This window comes from Lissotriton helveticus, chromosome 1_1 (genome assembly GCF_964261635.1).
Source record: "Lissotriton helveticus chromosome 1_1, aLisHel1.1, whole genome shotgun sequence".
Lineage (NCBI taxonomy): Eukaryota > Metazoa > Chordata > Amphibia > Caudata > Salamandridae > Lissotriton > Lissotriton helveticus.
The window spans coordinates 1182542386-1182561158 of NC_136057.1; the positions used below are offsets into that span (position 1 = coordinate 1182542386).

The 18773-nt window shown below is 44.6% G+C and overlaps 1 protein-coding gene across 2 annotated transcripts in view; it reads left to right on the forward strand.

The window, feature by feature from the left end:
* Nucleotides 1-18773, forward strand: part of GSAP (gamma-secretase activating protein) — a 725614-nt gene that overhangs the window by 292913 nt on the left and 413928 nt on the right. For both annotated transcript variants that reach the window (XR_013608568.1, XM_078679324.1), the window contains exons 11-12: nt 1497-1540; nt 17826-17911. Coding sequence is in view for 1 of the 2 variants with exons in the window: in XM_078679324.1 (XP_078535450.1) it covers nt 1497-1540; nt 17826-17911 (130 nt within the window). In the remaining variant the exon portion in view is untranslated. The remainder of the gene's footprint in view (nt 1-1496; nt 1541-17825; nt 17912-18773) is intronic.

Consider the following 18773-nt stretch of genomic DNA (forward strand, 5'->3'; position numbering starts at 1 on the left):
CATCCATCACGCAGCTCCTCATACGAGACTCCTTGGATAGCGATGTTTGGGGCTCATGGTAGAGCCTTTGGAACGAGCAGTAATTTGAAAGTGCATCCATCCAGGATATATGGACTACATCTCCCACAAGCACAATGTGTGTTTTCATATAGGGAGATGGTAGACGTCGTGCACTTAACTGCTGGCCCCTGATGAGGAAAATAAATTTCCGAAACGCGTCGGGCCTATTTCAAACATGCAACTGCCCATACCAACTAACGCTTTGGGGAAGGCGCACGCAGGCTCGGGTGCTACCCGCTACTTGGACAACCCCATGGAGCGTACTATATATATATATATATATATATATATATATATATATATATATATATATATATATATATATATATATATATATACTGTATATTGACTTATTTTTATAACTGCCCCATGCCGCACATTCACTTTAATGGCGGCCGCGCCCCTTTCTTTAGATGTGCCGCATCTAAGGACAGGGGCGCGGCCGCTATTAAAGTGAAACAGTGGCATGGAGCTCTTTTACAAACCAGCATTTACAAGAGTTTCGTAAATGCGAGACCTATTGCCTTGAAAATGCCTGTTGGTGTTTGTCTTCATTGTGAGGCTAACCCTGGACATATCAAATAATAGTTTATGCATTGCCTCAAGGTTATGCAATACCACTGCATGACATTTTTGTAAAACTTGCCAACATGGAAACCTGTTTATAGTAGGGTTTCTTAATTATAATAACAATATTTGGCACTGTAGTCTTGTGTACATTATAAAATGAGTTTTGTTTAGGCAGTGATATCCTGTTACTATCTCCGAAATAATTTTTTTTTAACTGAAATTGATGAGCAACCGACTGAATCTTTTTTGTTTTTTAACAAAATGTTTTATGCTGCACGTACATTTAAAGCATTATTGCAATAAGCCACCTAGCTAAATCAACAGCTTTATAAATATGATCTATTGTGCTTGTATGTTCTTGTTTCAGTTCTGATGGTCTATGTGTTTGACATCGTCCGTTATTTTGGGCTGTGCGTTGTTCATGCTGATGGTTTCTTCATAGTAAATCTTCATATTGAGGTATATATAAATGTGACATGGCTTCCTCTGCATTTCCTAATTCCAACCCCTAACTTCCTTGCATTATGTTCCGAATGTTAAAACTTGAAATTTGTAGTGTTAAATAAAGCATACTGATCTTTACCAATAACATTTTTATTTTGCTTTCAAACAAATCAAACCAATGAAACCATGTAATACACACTATACATGAGACAAAAGTACGTAGAATATAGTATTTTATACAGTGTAAACCTCATTAAAATATGAAGTCACTGTCCTGACAATTTAAACTCAAATTTGTGATCAGATGTAAGCATTATAAATATTACATTGAAGTTCTAGCACTTTCATATTAGTCCTTTGGCTTATTCTTCTAGTACACTGCTATCTAAATGCAATAACGAATTCTGTATTTGTTTTAATAGCTTGATGTTCCGCTCGACATTCACTTTACAGCCTCTCCATTAAGGTATTTATTGTTAAACTTTTGGTTAATTGTAGGAGATTTGCTCCTCATCTTAACGTATTAAGTTTTTCACTTCACTGGTTTTGGAGTTTCCAAACCGTAACTAACAATATGTATTTTACTGCAATGGTGACAAATTTGCTTTGATTTATGTAAAGTGAATTAATCTGATCATGTAATCTACCAATGAAAAATTACCACTGTACTTATGCTTTTTTTCTGTTGGCACACTCACTGATTAAGGATATTTAGGCTTAAATCATAATTTTATGTAACCTGTTGAAGGCTGACACTTTGATACTTTTTCCCTGACATTTTCTTGCCAGAAGACCCCTCCAAAAGTCCCTCATCATATTCTTCAGAGTCCCAGAGGCCAGAATAAATTGGTATCTCATTGCTTGGCTTGCCTTTCCTAACTGCATCCATTAAAGTATATGGCCCACTCTATGCTAAGCATACTTAACCTAATCAATTTTCCACTTGGCAAAACCGCCACATAGAGTGTTTGATCTGTATTCTGTTCCTAGACACCTACCACCGTTTCTAGAATCTGCATATGTCTCAATTTAACAGATTTTAGGTCGAGCGACCTATCTCAATGCGCATGCGCATTGAGCGGGAGCTCGATATATAGGGGCTTATCGAGAGTTTACCTAACTGGCGATTCCACTGGCGATTTGTTGCAGTGCATGTGCTTTTTAGGTCATTGCGCAAGCACAAGCCCTACAAAGCACGTGCACAATGCCACCAGCCACCTGCCTGCCTCGCATTACTACATCAAAGGCGGCACGTCTCAGGCCCCTGCTGCTTCACACCCTAATGCCGCTCTCCCCGCTCAGCCCCCTCCCCTGCCCGCCGTGTCGCATTTCTCCTCCCCCCTCCCCACAGCAATGCCCTCCGTCTTGTTTTGTTTGTATTCTCCCACTGGGAAAGGTAACTGTTATACTTGTCCCTGCTGCCCAGCTTAGAATGTGTGATGCAAGAGCCTGTTAGAATGTTCTGTGTGGATGTCTGGCAGTTGAATGTGGGCTGAGTGGCAGGAGGCCACTCCTGGTGGGGTTTCCCCTTTATATATCTAACTTACCATCTTACCTGAATAAAGGAGCATCAAGAAAGTACATGGACTACCTGGCATTATTTACAACATTTATGGCGACAGAAAGAAGAACCAACAGCGTGCAGAAATCTACAATTTAAAAACTGAAGAACCTACAAGGAGACAAGAGTGTTGAACTTATAAAAGAAAAGAATATATAAGAGAAAAGGACAGAAAACGAACATTTAAAAAAAATTCAAGAGTAAAGAACAGAAAAGGAAGATTTTAAAAGGTAAAACTCTCTATATGTATGCGTGTTTAAGCTAACTGGCACTAGGAAACCCCACCAGTGACCAAGAAATCGGTCGCCCCAAGAATCAGGAGTGCCAAATTAAGTTTACATGTTTAAGGTGAAGTCATCTTTAATGGCATTATGACCAGAGAAGTGTGCCATTTTTCTACTGCCTGCTCGTGATTGAACTGGAGCTGTGCTGAGCAGTGGAGCGGCAAGCTGTAAATGAAAGCAGGAGATAGAAATGCGATGTGGCAGAGAGCGGCTGAGAGGAGAGAGCCCTTCGATTACTGGAGCATAAATCAGCTGGTGTAGTCTGGGAAACAGCTGTGTCGAAGTGAGAGCCTGCTGCTAGTATGTGCGCTTTCATCAACGTTTATCTGAGTCATGGAGAACAGATAAGTGCCCAACGTTTTAAACAATTTTCACCCTGCGTGTCACATTTATCTGGATGTAATGGATTTATGGACTCGTCAAGGTTTACATGAATGTGTGTAATATTGCGCCTAAGAGCTTCACTGTCGGCAAATGCACTTGGTAACTAACTCGTGCTTTACTGTTTATGACCCCAGAGAGAGAGATTGTTGTTTTATTTTCTCATCTAACACGGAGCAAAACAAGCCATTCCGGGGACAGTTGAAGTAATTGCCGTTGAAGTGTGCGATGTTTAAACCTTTGTGAAAGTTCGGTTTTTACACGCGCACACCTTACCTTGCCTGCTCGAGGATATTGTGCTGAATATGGACGCTTTGCTGCTTTAACGTGCCGGTAGCCACCCGGCAGAACGTAAACTGCGTGCTTCCATTTTGGTCTGCTGCAACTATTTGAAACCATGGAAACGCTACGTTTTGAAGTCGGGGCCATGGAGCTTACACCGTTCAGTTTACGCCTACATTGTGGAGCAGGGCTGCAGCGCATTTCACGGAGACAGCAAGGAAGTGTCAGCATGAACCTGAATGTGAGAAAGTGTCAAAATGCTTCGTGTTTCAGCTGGGACACTTCAGGAAAAGGTACTGTTTTGATTACTTCTGCCGCAATTAACCATATGCACCGGCATGTCGATGTGAAGAAGATGAAACTGTCAGTGCAGGGTGTGTTTCTCAGCAAACTTTTCAATACACTCTATGGTCTTTGGATTGTGATTTGGATTGTGGATTCCGGCAGTTTAAGGACAGACATCTCTACCCCTATGAGGACCTCGGGTGAGACATCGCTCACCGGCGCTAATTAATTCCTGTTTGCTTAATATTCTTGTCACTGTATATTGCTTATGTGCTTAATTTACTTCTGACAAAATAGTTCTGTGAAGGTGGTGGAGGGGGTTGAGATGAGTTTGTAGGAGCTAAGTGCCCTGTATTTTTGTTCCTTGGATAGTCTCATTCTTTAAGGTTATGGGAGTTATGTGTGTCAAATATCACAGGGCATTATGTGCTCTGTTACTTTTAGGTTGTGGAGTGATATTTACATGGTGTTTGGTGGAACTTGAGTTCCACTTTTAAATATTTACATGGAGTTTGTGGCAACTTTGAGTTCCACTTTTAAATATTTTCATGGAGTCTGAGGGAGCTTTGAGTTCCACTTTTAGATACTCTCATGGAGTTTGAGGGAACTTGGAGTTCCACTTTTTGATATTTACATGGAGTTTGAGGGAGCTTGGAGTTCCACTTCTGGTTGTTTTCACCGCTACGTGGAATATGTGGGAGCTTGGAGCTCCATTTTTGGTTGCTTACTAGACTTTATATTTGACATTAGTGATGTGAAGGTTGTCTTTTATCTAAATGTTATACTGTTACGCCGTGAGTTGGGACCTTTTTGCCTCTTACTGACCTGGCCAGTCAGTTTGTTTGGTTTCTGGGTTGGGTATGTGATGCGTGGGCGTGATAGTGTGTTGGTTATTTCATTGTGTGAGTAATGTTTGTTTAAGGAAGAGAGAAGGTGGTGTGAATGTTATTTATTAGTTTGCGTGATTGGTTTGTGAAGATGTTAATATTGCTAATCTTATCTGATTTTACATTGATATTGAAATTGCGTGTTGTGACTTGTGATCTCACTTACTCTCCGCAATTTCTATTCATATCTCTCGTTCATCAAATTAAAGAAGGGTGATGTGTTATACTTGTCCCTGCTGCCCAGCTTAGAATGTGTGATGCAAGAGCCTGTTAGAATGTTCTGTGTGGATGTCTGGCAGTTGAATGTGGGCTGAGTGGCAGGAGGCCACTCCTGGTGGGGTTTCCCCTTTATATATCTAACTTACCATCTTACCTGAATAAAGGAGCTTCAAGAAAGTACATGGACTACCTGGCATTATTTACAACAGTAACATTAGCTGTGTGCTTCGAAATGTTATTATCTCTTTCCTTCACCGTATCCTGACATCTCTTTTTAATCCCCCGTCCACATCTTTTCACATCATATTATTTCTCAGGTTTGCCTCACCCCTCAATCGTTTTCATTCGCCATTCTTTTCATTTCATTGTCCCCTCGTTGATTCCTCAATATCTCCCATTATCCGCTACTCTCCCTTTCACCCCTTTCTATCTTTCATTCGCTTGTCTCTTTCTCCCACTCTTGCCTTCACACTCTATTGATCCCTCTTCACCACCAACGTGTTCCTTCCCTCCCAGTGACCAATTATCTTTCTCTCTCTTCCCTTACCCTCTCGCCATCTTTGTCACCACGTCTCGTCCATTTCGTCTTTTTCTCTTTCGGGCTCCTACACTCCCTCTTTCTTTCTTTCTCATTTCCTGGGCCTCATATCGGACTCCTGCTTGTAGCTCCCTTTCGCACTGTTTGTCAAATTTTCACCTTCCGGCTCTCTAAGTTCCTTTCATCTTTTCTCTCATTTGTTATTCACAACCTTCCCCGGGTCTCCTTTTCAGGTTGTACCAGCCTTTGCACCCCTCTCTCCTTCGTTTCCATTCCACACTCCCTCCCAGTAGTTCCGAACATATTATTTCCCTCCCTGCTTCCTTTTCAACTTCTTTCCATCTCTTATTTCAGCCGGCTGTGCCCCGTCCCCTTTTTCAGCGTCCATCATGCCCTCCTCACTCTTTGACATGTGATCTTCGCCCATCCTGTTTCTCACCCGTGTGCCCTCGCTCCTCTCCCTGATTCTGTATTGGTCCTCTCATCTATGCTTCCAGTTCTCCCTTTTTGTCCCCCTCCCCACCAGCTGCACTCTCCTGATCCCTGTCTGCCTGACCCTTTGACCATGCATACTTTAGGGGAAGAGAGGGGTAAAGAACTGGCGAACATGCGCCTTGACCTCATCGGACAGAGTCAGCTTTCATCGCAAAAAATATGCCTTCTAATCCTACACATTTTTTCCACACTCCCAGACTTGTGCGCAGGGCCAGGCACGCTAATGACCAAAGCACAGCTTCTTCCCTCACACGAAAAATCATCACCACCAGCAATTTTCAAAATATGTTTTCCTTTTCTCCACATATGCGGGTCTTTGATTATCAAGAGAACCTTTCAGTGTACTTGCAGTTTCCATCCACAATTCATCCGCTCTCAAGATCTGGATTCACTTCGACTGTAACCCCTTCATTCCACTCTCATATCTAACGTGTGTACAATAACATGCTGATTCCCCTGCACCACCCTGCCCCTCAATGCATCAAGAGTCACCCACAGCTTTGTATCCGGCCACGCTTGATCCAGATCCCCATTCTGCACTTTCGACCCTGCCACTGAAAGCCGATACTTACGATATTGACTTCTTCAAATCGAGGTGCTCCTATGCTATGCTATGCGCACGTGCGTAAGAAAAACTTGAGGGGGAATCGCCTCCGGATTTAAGCCGGAGCTCTTTGGCCGGAGTATTGTGCTGAATGGGCTCCCTTCAGCTCCCCCCCCCCACTCCCCCCAAGTGTGGCTATACGCAGCTGCTGTGTTCTATTTAAAGCATTACATTGAGATGAATTACTTCATTATTTAATTCAACTTCCCAGCTTGGGGAAAATAATGCTAACTCAAACAAACAGGAATGTTCGAGCATCTGGGAGAAAATATGAATGTTATAGTTGCTGCCCTGGTTACAGCTCTCATGAACTCCGGAGCATTCAACATTCCCAGCATTAATTAGTCTGATATACAAGTGAACATACATGTTAACTGGAGGGTAAGTGTAGGGTAGCATAGGGTGTTCAGTAGTTGGGTGTAATTCTCAAAGGATATGCCGGATTCTTTTTCTACCCTCTTTGCTTAACCTGTTCCGCGCAGTCAGGTGGGCATCTATAGTAATGTTGCAAATCGCAGTAAACCGTATAAGGAACATTTCTGTTGATTGTTTTCCCTTGGAAATTTGATATTCTGACAATTGCCACCTTCAGCTGCAAGACTTTTTTCTTGAGCCTCTGCCTGGATTTTGGACCACGAAGGGATGGAATCAACTACTTTCAGTATATACGGGCATGAAGAAGGAGACACCTGTCATTGAAAGAAATAGCTTTTCAGGCGCTGCACTCCAAGAGGCTTACAAAATATCTTATGCCTCCTCCCTCACCATCTTCATAAAGGAGGATTTTGTTTGCCTTGAAAAATACCTGGTCATCAGGGAATGAGTCTTTAAGGAATACTCCTGTCTATCTATCCACCATCACCACCACATCCACCACCACATCCACCATCACCTCCACATCCACCTCCACATCCACCTCCACATCCACCGCCACATCCACCGCCACATCCACCGCCACATCCACCGCCACATCCACCGCCACATCCACCGCCACATCCACCGCCACATCCACCACCACATCCACCACCACATCCACCACACCCACCTCCACATCCACCTCCACATCCACCACCACATCCACCACCACAGGCACCACCACATCCACCACCACATCCACCACATCCACCACACCCACATCCACCACCACATCCACCACCACATCCACCACCACAACCACCACCACATCCACCACCACATCCAACACATCCACCACCACTTCCACCACCACCGCATCCACCACCACCACCACCGCATCCACCACCACATCCACCATCACCTCCACATCCACCATGACATCCACCACCACATCCACCACATGCACCACCGCATCCACCACCACATCCACCACCACATCCACCGCATCCACCACCACCACCACATCCACCACCACATCCACCATCACCTCCACATCCACCATGACATCCACCGCCACATCCACCACCACATCCACCACCACCACATCCACCACATGCACCACCACCGCATCCACCACCACATCCACCACCACATCCACCACACCCACCACCACCACATCCACCACACCCACCACCACCACATCCACCACCACATCCACCGCATCCACCACCACCACATCCACCACATCCACCACCACCACATCCACCACCACCGCATTCACCACCGCATCCACCACCAACGCATCCACCACCACCACATCCACCACCACATCCACCACCGCATCCACCACCACCATCACTTCCACCACCACATCCACCACCACATCCACCACCTCCACCACCACATCCACCACCACCACATCCACCTCCACCACCACCACATCCACCACCACATCCACCACCACATCCACCACCACATCCACCACCACATCCTCCACCACATCCACCACCACATCCACCACCACATCCACCACCACATCCACCACCACATCCACCACCACATCCACCACCACATCCACCCCCACATCCACCCCCACATCCACCCCCACATCCACCACCATCACCACCACATCCAGCACCGCCACATCCACCACCGCCACATCCACCACCACCATATCCCCCAGATCCACCACCACCACATCTATGTGTGTGTGTGTGTGTGTGTGTGTGTGTGTGTGTGTGTGGCTGTGTGTGTGTGTGTAGGTGCAAATGCAATGTTCTTGGATTTTCGTCACAATAACATACACTGAACCTAATCTTCACAAAAGTTATTTACAAACGTTTAAGCTATTGTCATTATAAATTACAATATTTTATTTAAGTATTAATTATTTACAAAATTAAAAGCCATTGTTATTTGCAATATCAATACATCTAAGTCACGTAAATACAACACACATTGCATTACAAATGCTATAGGTGTCACATTTGCGAAAGTTAAAACTATTGACATTGTAACTGACAAAGCTATTACTTTTGCTATTTTCAAAACCAACACATAAATAAAAAAAGTGTCATTTACAATACCAATTGCTCAAACTTTCCTAATGCGAGACCTATTGCATTTCCAATGCTTGTTCATTATTGATCTACTTGTGAAGACTCTGAGGAGAGGATTTATCACAAGGACACAGCATAGTTTTTGAGGGGGCCAATTGGACCAAAGGGAACCCCAGGTGCCAGAGCACAAAACCCAATCTGAAACGGGTGAGTAACATTCTGTTCCAAGAGCGATCAGACCACTCCCGAGACGGTTCCTGGGGTGCAACATAGCAAGGCATATTTCCTGACCGAGGATTTATTAAACTTAAGGGCCTCTTTGCGGTGATGACTGTACGATTTAAAAGAGATTTTTACTCATGCCATGTCTTGTTTGGTCATGAACTTAGGCTCAATGAATAGATGCAACTCACCTAGGTCTACCAAAACGGTCTGAATGTGGTAGAACCAAGGAATGTTTACACCTCTATCACATGACAAACAATCTTTGACAATCTCATTATTAACGGAGGCTTGCAGGTTAGTCCATATCGAGCATCACAGGTGTACGGGGGCCAGATTAATTAGATCTACTACGTTTTCAACCCGATGCAATTTAAAGGTTGAGCACGCGGGTGGAATTCCCAGTAATCTCCTCAGCACTCTATTTTGTTCTTCTTGAAACTGGTTTGGATTTATAAAACCCCAAATACCTGAGCCATACAATAAGGTGGGGAGACATTTTCTGCAATAAATCTCAAGCATAGGGGCCACAGTTTTTTTTTGCCACTGCATCTGGCAAGATAAAAAATATATTCAACTGAGCTGGTAAATTTCAGGTGAACTTTAGCAGTGCAAGGGCCCCAGATTCCCTTGGCATCAAAAACATCACCCAAATATGGGAAATTCTGCGCACGGGCAATAGGGTGACATTGGAGCGAAACACCCGGAGTTTCGTTTGCTTTGGATTACATGCCATTATAAAGGTGTTGTTGCAATTTGTGGCCAACCCATGCAAGCCCATATGGCAGGCCTCTTTTGCTGAGGGTGTTAAAACAATTGCACAGAAGAGGGGCCCACAGATCTGGCACAGATTTATATAAGTCCATAGGCACACTGTCCATATATGGGGCCTTCTTGGAGGGACTTATATCAGTTGCCTCTTTGACCTCGCTCAGCATAAGTTCCAGTGCCAGGGGCAAAATCACCTTCTTTGTGGCCAGAACAGTATTTGGGGCTCTATAACCTGCTGTAAAATTGCTGACCCAAGCCACTTGGCAAATAGATGTAATAACAGTATTTGGGTTTGCACCCACAGACTTAATGTTAGCCACAGCAGACTAGAATGCACTAGTGTCTTTTAGCTTACAGGCCGTAACCAACCTTTCTTATGATTCATCTGGATTACTTTTCGTCTTACCAGTTGGGCTACCTTATAATCTACTTTGCATTGATGCACTTTGAGTGTCCCTCAGTGATTTCCTCAGGGCCTCACGGAGTCCTGTTGACACCATTCTACAGGTATGTCAAACCACATGTGTTCGTCTTGGCCTGGTCTGCAGGGTTTCATCAATAGGTTCCTCACTGCTTGGCTCTGTTCCACAAATTGGGAAGACTCCACCCAGTTGCTGCCAGGCTGGTCAAGACAGCAGAGTACCACAGAGGTAGCTCCGGCTAATTGTTCTTAGGAGACAACTCATGCCAACATTTCTCCAAGTCAAGCGCACTCCCTGGGATTTAACAACAAGCGAGTCAGGAGTCATGATCTTTAAGGCTCATCCACTCCTAGGTAAACGTAGGCTGAGGCTTAAGGGGTTATGATCACTAAATGGGCTTTCATTGATGGCAGCACCTGTAATCCTTGTGGCCAAATCACAACTGACAAAGATATATTTTATCACTGAGGCACACTCCCCCCCTCATAAGTAGCTTTAGTCCTGTAAAAAGGATCATGAAGTTCTACAGCGTTAAACTGGACTGGACTGGACTGGGACTGGACCTTGCACAGGGACATCACTGGGTAGACACGGAGACAACCATACCCCTCCCTCGATCACGGGGCTTTGCTCCCTCACAGGTCTAGAGAGGTAGTTTCACACTCTCCCTCCATCTCATGACCCAGTATAGTGTCCATAGTATTTAACTTGTCCTCAATCCGCCTGAGGCGGTCATAAAACCCTGATAAATTAGATTCAGTATGGTCCACAATCACCTTGCAAATTGCTTAATCAGTCATCCAATGACCTCATTGCATTTAAAATGATCATGAAGTGAAGTGGACTCAATTGACTCAGACCTGATTAAATCAACAGATTTTTTAAGGTTAGGCCTTCTTTTCCGCTCCGTTTGCGGCAGTAAGGCTCGATTGACAGGTTGAATGGAAGAGGGGAGACACTGTGTTCTGCCCACACATTCCCGTCCAGTGGCATGAGTTACACATTCAGTTTGTGGTGGGTCCAGGAAGAGCTGTCCCTCAGCGAGGAGGATTTCTTTATCTAATACGCTGACTTCCGTTTCGATATATCCGTCAAGAATGCCGATTTTCTTGCCGGCAGTCCCTTCCAAATTAAAAGAAAGCTTGCATTTAGCTAACAAAAATAATTCACAAAACCCACAGACCCACCCACCAACAAACATTAAAAGGGTTAATCAGGTAGTAAACAGATAAAATCAACTTATGCAAAAATGTAAGGGGCACAGGAAGAAGTTGGTGCAAAAATTGCAATGAGGCAGTACAAAATCTCTGCAGGTTGAGGAGCAAAGTTGAAGCCTAGTCCCAATCCACTGAACACAGGGCAGACCAAGATCTTATGCGCACTATGCCCACTCCGCTAAGTCACCCCAACAGGTGGTTAACTAAGCTTTTCAGACAGGCACAAATGTATGGAAATGCCATATGGGGAAAGTCTCAATATCCTAAATAGTTCCTGGCAATTTCTCCTCACCACTCTGTTAGGTAAGGGTACAAGTTACCATCCTGTAGCGGGGTTGTATGGAGAATGTAGGTAGGGCTAGGAAGGCCACTCAGTCAGTAAGAGGCCAAACCCATGCACGTTTCCCCAGGCACCCAGTGGGCCTTCCTCTTGGGCACAAATATCAGGGACAGCGGACAAACCAGCGGGGGTGCTGGTGAACAGTGAAGGAAAAGCCTGAGAGTATTTAAAGATCTTACCACAGATGTCCAAAGACCCTGGGCCGCGGAGCCAAGGGGGGGTGGCCCTGCTTTGCCTCTTTTTGGTGCTGACTGGTGCAGTCCAGCCCGCCCTTGGCTTGCAATTCGCACGAGCACAGCCCATGGTGTCCTGCGTTGAGGGACCTCCAAATGCGCTTTATAGCGCTGCAGGAACAACCAGCAGGTGTGGGCAGTGCCAACCCTGCCTCCAAGGTAAATTTGGCTTTTGGGACACCTAATCCCCTTTAAGAATGCTTTCCACTGTCACACTTCTCCGCGAAGACACACTAGGAATTCAAAAGATCCCCCTCACCACTAGCTGGGTCACAACTTTACCTGCCCTGACCCTTCCACGGAATGGTGTTACACCACGTCAGACCCCAATGAAAGTAGAGTCCTAATACACACAGGACACCGCAGGATGCTAGGGAAGAAAACCGCATTCCCACGCATGCCACACACCAGACCAGCAACCATCGCCAGAGCGCAAGCCGAACACATCACCTCCAGGAAAGTAACGCCCGGGGTGCTCAGGAGCCAGTTACACCATTTATACCCATTTCCTATTAAGTATTATTTTGTCATTGTTTCGTTATAATCCGCCTCCACAGTTCAACAATACATAGCATTAAGCACATGTAGAGCACATGCAGGCATAGCAAGCCCCAATAAATGCAGGTGGTTGATACCACTGCATACATCCAAAACATGCCAGGTAATTATAAGCAGCATATTACGTTGCTAAGTCACTTTAATGGAATACTGTAAATGAACAGTAATAAAACGGATACTATGATTGATTAGACAGATAGAAACACTTATGTAAACAGTTAATATGCAACGTAATGTCTTGAACAATTGTACAATCTGTGCATGCTCCATAATTTGCAAAAACTTAATAAAAACTGATTTAAAAAAGAAAAATAATGTTTCCCACGCTTTTATTTTACCTCCAAATGCGCTTTTTAGTGCTGCAGGAACAACCGACAGGTGCAGGCAATGCTGGCCCCGCCTCCAAGGTCCTTTTGGCTTTTGGGGCAGGTAGTCCATGTTAAGAATGTTTCCCTCAGATGGGAGTAGTTTTTTCACACCATTGCTCAAGTAATGCACTGTTTCTATCTCTCTGCACCATTCAACACAGTTTTACTTAAGGCAAACACTTAAAGACATATCTTTGCAGCTAAAGCTTTTAAACTATTCATCCTCATGAAATTGACACCAAGAGGCCAATTTAGGTGCCCTGTGCGATTTAATAATTGCGTTAACATAAGTAGGAATTTAAACAAAATAACACATACTTTTATATAAATCTAGACACCAAGATCATTGCAATCGGGTAAGTACTTTTTGAGTTATGACCTTTTATAGTTTTCAAAAATAAACACTGCAATTTCTGAATTGGTAATGTTATCCTATGCAGGAAAAACATGTATTGCATTTGGAGACTTAGCAGCGACTTACAGGACTGTTCTTCAGGACTTAAGGTGAGTATGGGCCAAAGTCTAAGGCGATACCAACAGGTCACCTCTGAAGGCTCTGGGGCATCCGGTTGCAGAGGTGTTGCGGCGTTGAGTGTCTCATTCACTTCAATGGGGGAACAGTCCGGATACAAAGAGTCTGCTAACAGGGACTGGGAGATCAGTCCCGGGAAACCCATAGGGGGCTCGATCCTGGATATCTTTGGGCATGTGGGGACACCTTTGGTCCACTTCTCCTCGTGGGATTCAGGTGCAGTGGTGTCTTTTTGCATCAGATCGGATGCTAAAGTCTTTCATTTTTGGAGGGGGCTTGCAGAAAGAGGCTGCAAGCAGCGACTAGAAGCCCAGTCTGGGCAAACCCAAGGATGGGCTCAGCTCTTGTGGGTCTGGGGACCCAATTGGCACTGTCATTTCCCTTGGGTTCTGGAGTGCTGGTGCATAGGTGCTTTCAGGCGTTGGGTTGTGGCAGTCACAGACTCGCTCTTTGCCACCCTCTGCAGAAAACAAAGACAAACAGGACAGCTGGGGTATACTCAATGTGGGTTTCTCTGTCCCTGAAGTGTCTCGACGTACATGTCTGTCTTCCTCGGCGTTGGTGTCCGGACTCGACACAACAATCCTGGCTGATGAAAGTGGTCTGATACCTCAGGTGATGGTGTGCCTCCAGTCGGTCCTGGTGTCCCCTACACTTGGAAGGAGGACAGATTTAACCTGTTTGAGCACTGCTACCTGTTCCTGGGCAGCTGCTGTGTTGGTAGTCCCCACTGCATTGGAGTAGCTCCTCTTCTCCAAGGGAGTTTCTTTGATACTGGCAGCCCTACTCGTTTCTTGAGGTCTGCACAGTGGCAGTACACATTAGTTGCTCCACGAGGTTCGGATGCAGCAGGTAGGCCGGCAGGGTTGGCGTCAAGTCAGTTGTACTCCTTCCTTCTCAGGTCAGCAGTCTGCTACTTTGTCCACTTTTTCTTTTGGTCCATAGAAATCTGAAGTCCTGGTATCAGAGGGTCCACTAATACTCAATTTAGGGTGTTAGGGGAGAGTGAGGGGTATTAGCCAATGAGCTGCCTACCCCTGGTGACACTACACCCCCTAGATGAGCACTTCCTTTGGGGAGTGGGCATCTCCATGCTCCAGAATTCCTAATTCCACCCCACACAAGATGGTGGAATCCTAAATTTGGTGTTCACTTTATACTTGGTCACCCTAGGGGCCACACGCCTTCATCATGCCTGTACAACGCACCTTCTGCATAATTTGCCCGCCTGTCCTGATGGCAGATGGCTCAAGGCATGGGGGGTCGGCATCCTCCCCTGTGAGGGAAGCCAGATTTGCATGCCTAAGGCAGTGGGCTCTTTGAAGCTCCCTGCATTAGAATGCTAATTCGCAGGTCATCCTGTTGGATGGGGTGTAAACACCCTCTGCCCGAGCAGACTTTTGTTCTTGATCTCTTGAGAGCAAACGCCATCACCCCTGAGGGTCAGAAACTCGTCTGTGGTGGCATGCTGGCTAAGACCAGTCCATCAACATACTAGTAGTTGGTAGGTTTTCAGGGGGCACCTCAAAGTTGCCCTCTGGATGGGAAACATCCTTTATAACGCAGTGCCTTTACGACGCAACTTTTACAACGCAAACCATTACAACGCATTGCGCTGGGGGGCGCTCTAGGATAGGGAATAGATTTAATTTACTATCCAACACCTTCCCTACTTTCCACGGGGACTGGAGTTGGAATAGTAAATTAAACTATTCACTATCCAGCGCCCCAAAGCACTATGCGTTGTAAAGGTATTCGTTGTAAAGGCATGCGTGGTAAAAGCATGCGTTGTAATGTCATACATCCCCTCTGGATGCATGTATTAATAAATCCATCACTGGAACCAGTGTGGGTTTATTAATACAAGGTGTTTGATACCAAGCACCATATGTTTCAGTAAAGCCATTTTGCAGCTGGGGAACGCGTTTTGACCAGTGCCCAGTACATACCTTAAGATGGCTTCCCTGCTCACTTACAATATCCAATAGTGGAACTAGACTTCACAGGGGCATATTTGCTCATGCAGATATGGCCTCACATAAAATATAATGCACCCTGCCTTGGGCTCAAAGGCCTGCTGTAGGGGTGACTTGCATATATTGGGTGCAGTGTCTTTGGCATGACGCACAGGAGTGTCATATCATGTGTTCACTGATGATTTGCACCATGTCAGCCAGCCTGCAATGGAAGTCTGTGTGGAATTTGTATGTGGGTTCCTTTGGGTGGCATGAGCTATGTTGTAACCCTTAGGGACCCTCTTTAGTACCCATGTCCTAGGTACCTGGAGTACCTTTTACTTGTGACTTTCAGGGTTGCTAAAATCCTTTGCCAATTGTATCACAATTAGACCACATCTTTTTTTACGGAAGGAGCACTGGCACTGAGGTCTGGTTAGAAGGCCTCAGTGCACTGTCAGAGTAAAAAAAAACATCTAGAAGCTAAAAGGGGAACAACAGTGTGGGGTTGAGGGAGGGGGGGGGGGAAGTAATTGCGACAAAAGCCCAGTCCCCTACAAGCACTATGCGTGACTTTTTTGCTTTTTCCTGAAAACGAATTGGTTTGTTTTCCATCATAGATTTAATTATTTCATACCACTGTCAAAATGTTTAAAAAACATGGAAATGATAGCGCAGAATGTTCTAAGCCTTCTCTTTCACTTCTGCACTGCTCTGTTCTCCATCTACACATTGCACAAGCCACTGCATCCAATGAGGTCCCCGTTGTCCCCAACACTTATTCAGTGTCTTTTCGGAATCTCTTCTTGTTGCAAACCTTCCAACCTTTTCAGTATTCAATCAATTTTTAGTTTGATGATAGCGCTTTAGGCAGTCCCGATCCAGGAATGTGGCGAGTAAAACTCTGATCTTCCCTTGTTTTCCCTGTGAGGTGTTTGGTGTCTTTGAGCGCGGTCCTATTCCACTTTGTTTTTTCGAAGACCATCTCTGACTCTATATAGGTTTAATCTGTAATTAGTTTTATTTCTAAATAGTTTTATTTCTTTCAATCAGATCCACAGTCTTAAATTATACACCTTACAAAAAAGATCTTTCAGGTTGTTAGTAGCTACAGGGTCACCTTTTTATTGGCCCATACTATCTTCTGATAATCCTCCTTTGAGCTTCCAAATCGCATCACTGTTAAACTCTTGTTTATTTGTTTATTGAAGGGCTTATGACCAGCCCTTTATTTCTTTCGTTTTCACTTGTTTGTGTTCCTTTATGTGTATGTACATGCTAGCGCTGCACACAATTCCAAGGTGGCCTCTTCCCAGGATATTCTGCCAACCTCGGATGCAACCAATCAGGTAGTTGCAGTCTAGGTTTGCAGGTTGTCACACACTTTGTGCTTGTCACAATCACTTCTGTTAATCCGCTGATGTCTCTGGTAAGCAAGTTCCAACAGCTGTCTGTCCGCCTTCAGTTCTCTCCACTAGTGTCCTGCATGGCTGGCAGTAACACAACACTTGAACCCATTATTAAACAAAAGTCACAAACTGCAGCTCTCAAGAGACAAGAAGATTCAGTGGGCCCATCAAATACATGGTGTCTCTCACATCATCTTCCTCACTAGACCGGTCATTAGTATCCGGAGATTGGCGTGGGGATTTGGTTACATAGAACTTCTCTCCGGTCCATTATGTGCCCCAATTCTAAAACATCAGTTCAGAAAAACATCTTTCTAGTGCTTCCTGTCCACTGCGGTCCAGCTGAAACACATAAAAATAACCTATTGAGGCCATGTTATCCATGGCAAAATGTCCAATTACCCATTTAAAGAGTCGTGCACCTCTACAATGGTATTCTAAAAATGATAATAACAGTAAATAATACACAGTGAAAAAGGAAATAAAAGGAACTATGATTTATGCAGTACAAATGAGGTTTTAGAAAATGGTGTCATTTTACCTGCTGTGGTTTTCTCCACTAACTTCAGTAATGAGCCTTTTATGTAATAGTACGAATAAGCTCAATGCTGCAGATAGAATTTGTCATTCATGCTTATAAGTTGTATTGCTTCTACCATAATGCTACAATGAGATGGGATTAAAAGAATTACTATGTACATATATTACTTCGACAGTCTCCCCTTTTATTCAAAGGCATCTAATTGTTTACTACATTCTTTTTTTCTGCTCCAGACTTATTAATTTTGGATATAACCATTATCATGACCAGACATCGCCCTCAGACGCGTTGAATATACAAGTGTTTACCAGTACATCAGGTATCATGTTATGTTATGTTAATAGAAATTTTTAGAGCGCACGGTCACCTAATGGTTTCATGGCGCTGATCATATGATTGATTTATTGTTTGGGAACTTGTATTAGTTTGTAATCACGTTTTCGTTTCTGTGGTGTGCAGTTGGATTCCTATGCACAACAGTGCTATGACTGTCCTACCTACTTTTTAATTAAACTTTGGTAAGCTATTTACACTTGGTATCACCTTGATATGCGCAGCCAGGTGATCTCTAGGACAGGGCCTGCTGGCTCCCACTCTTATCTGACCCAGGTGTTAGTGAAATCCTTTTTTTAGACTGTGAAAACATTAGTTACATTTTTTTCCAGCCTTTGTTCCTTTTGGACCTGCTTTTTATAATTTGCATTCTATGAGTGTGGCATATTCAGCTCCTAAACATGAAACCACCTCTATACCATATCCTGTGGCATGGGTGGTGATGATATTGGGGAGATAGAGTAAAAACCAGGGGCTGCAGCATCAAAAGTGCCCTGGGTTCGCAGTGGGCATGTACGCCTGCTTTGTGCACCCTGGGGCACTGTAGTATTCGAGGAGGGTCCACAGACACGTGTGCAACTTATTCTGTCATCTAGATTGTGCTGGTGTTAAATGTGTCCCTGTGTACCCTCGAGAGGACCTTCCCTCATTTGCATGTGGGAATGGGCTGAAGTAAATGAGAAAACACTTTTCCTTTGTATCTATGACTTATTACAGAATCCGGTGCAGAGGCAAAGGAGCTGTCAGGCGGAGCACTGACTGTTGACCACATTGAGATGGCACAGGATGTGCACTCCGATAGCATTCCTTAAAAGAGTAAAAGGTGTTCCAGTGGGCCTCTTAGATGT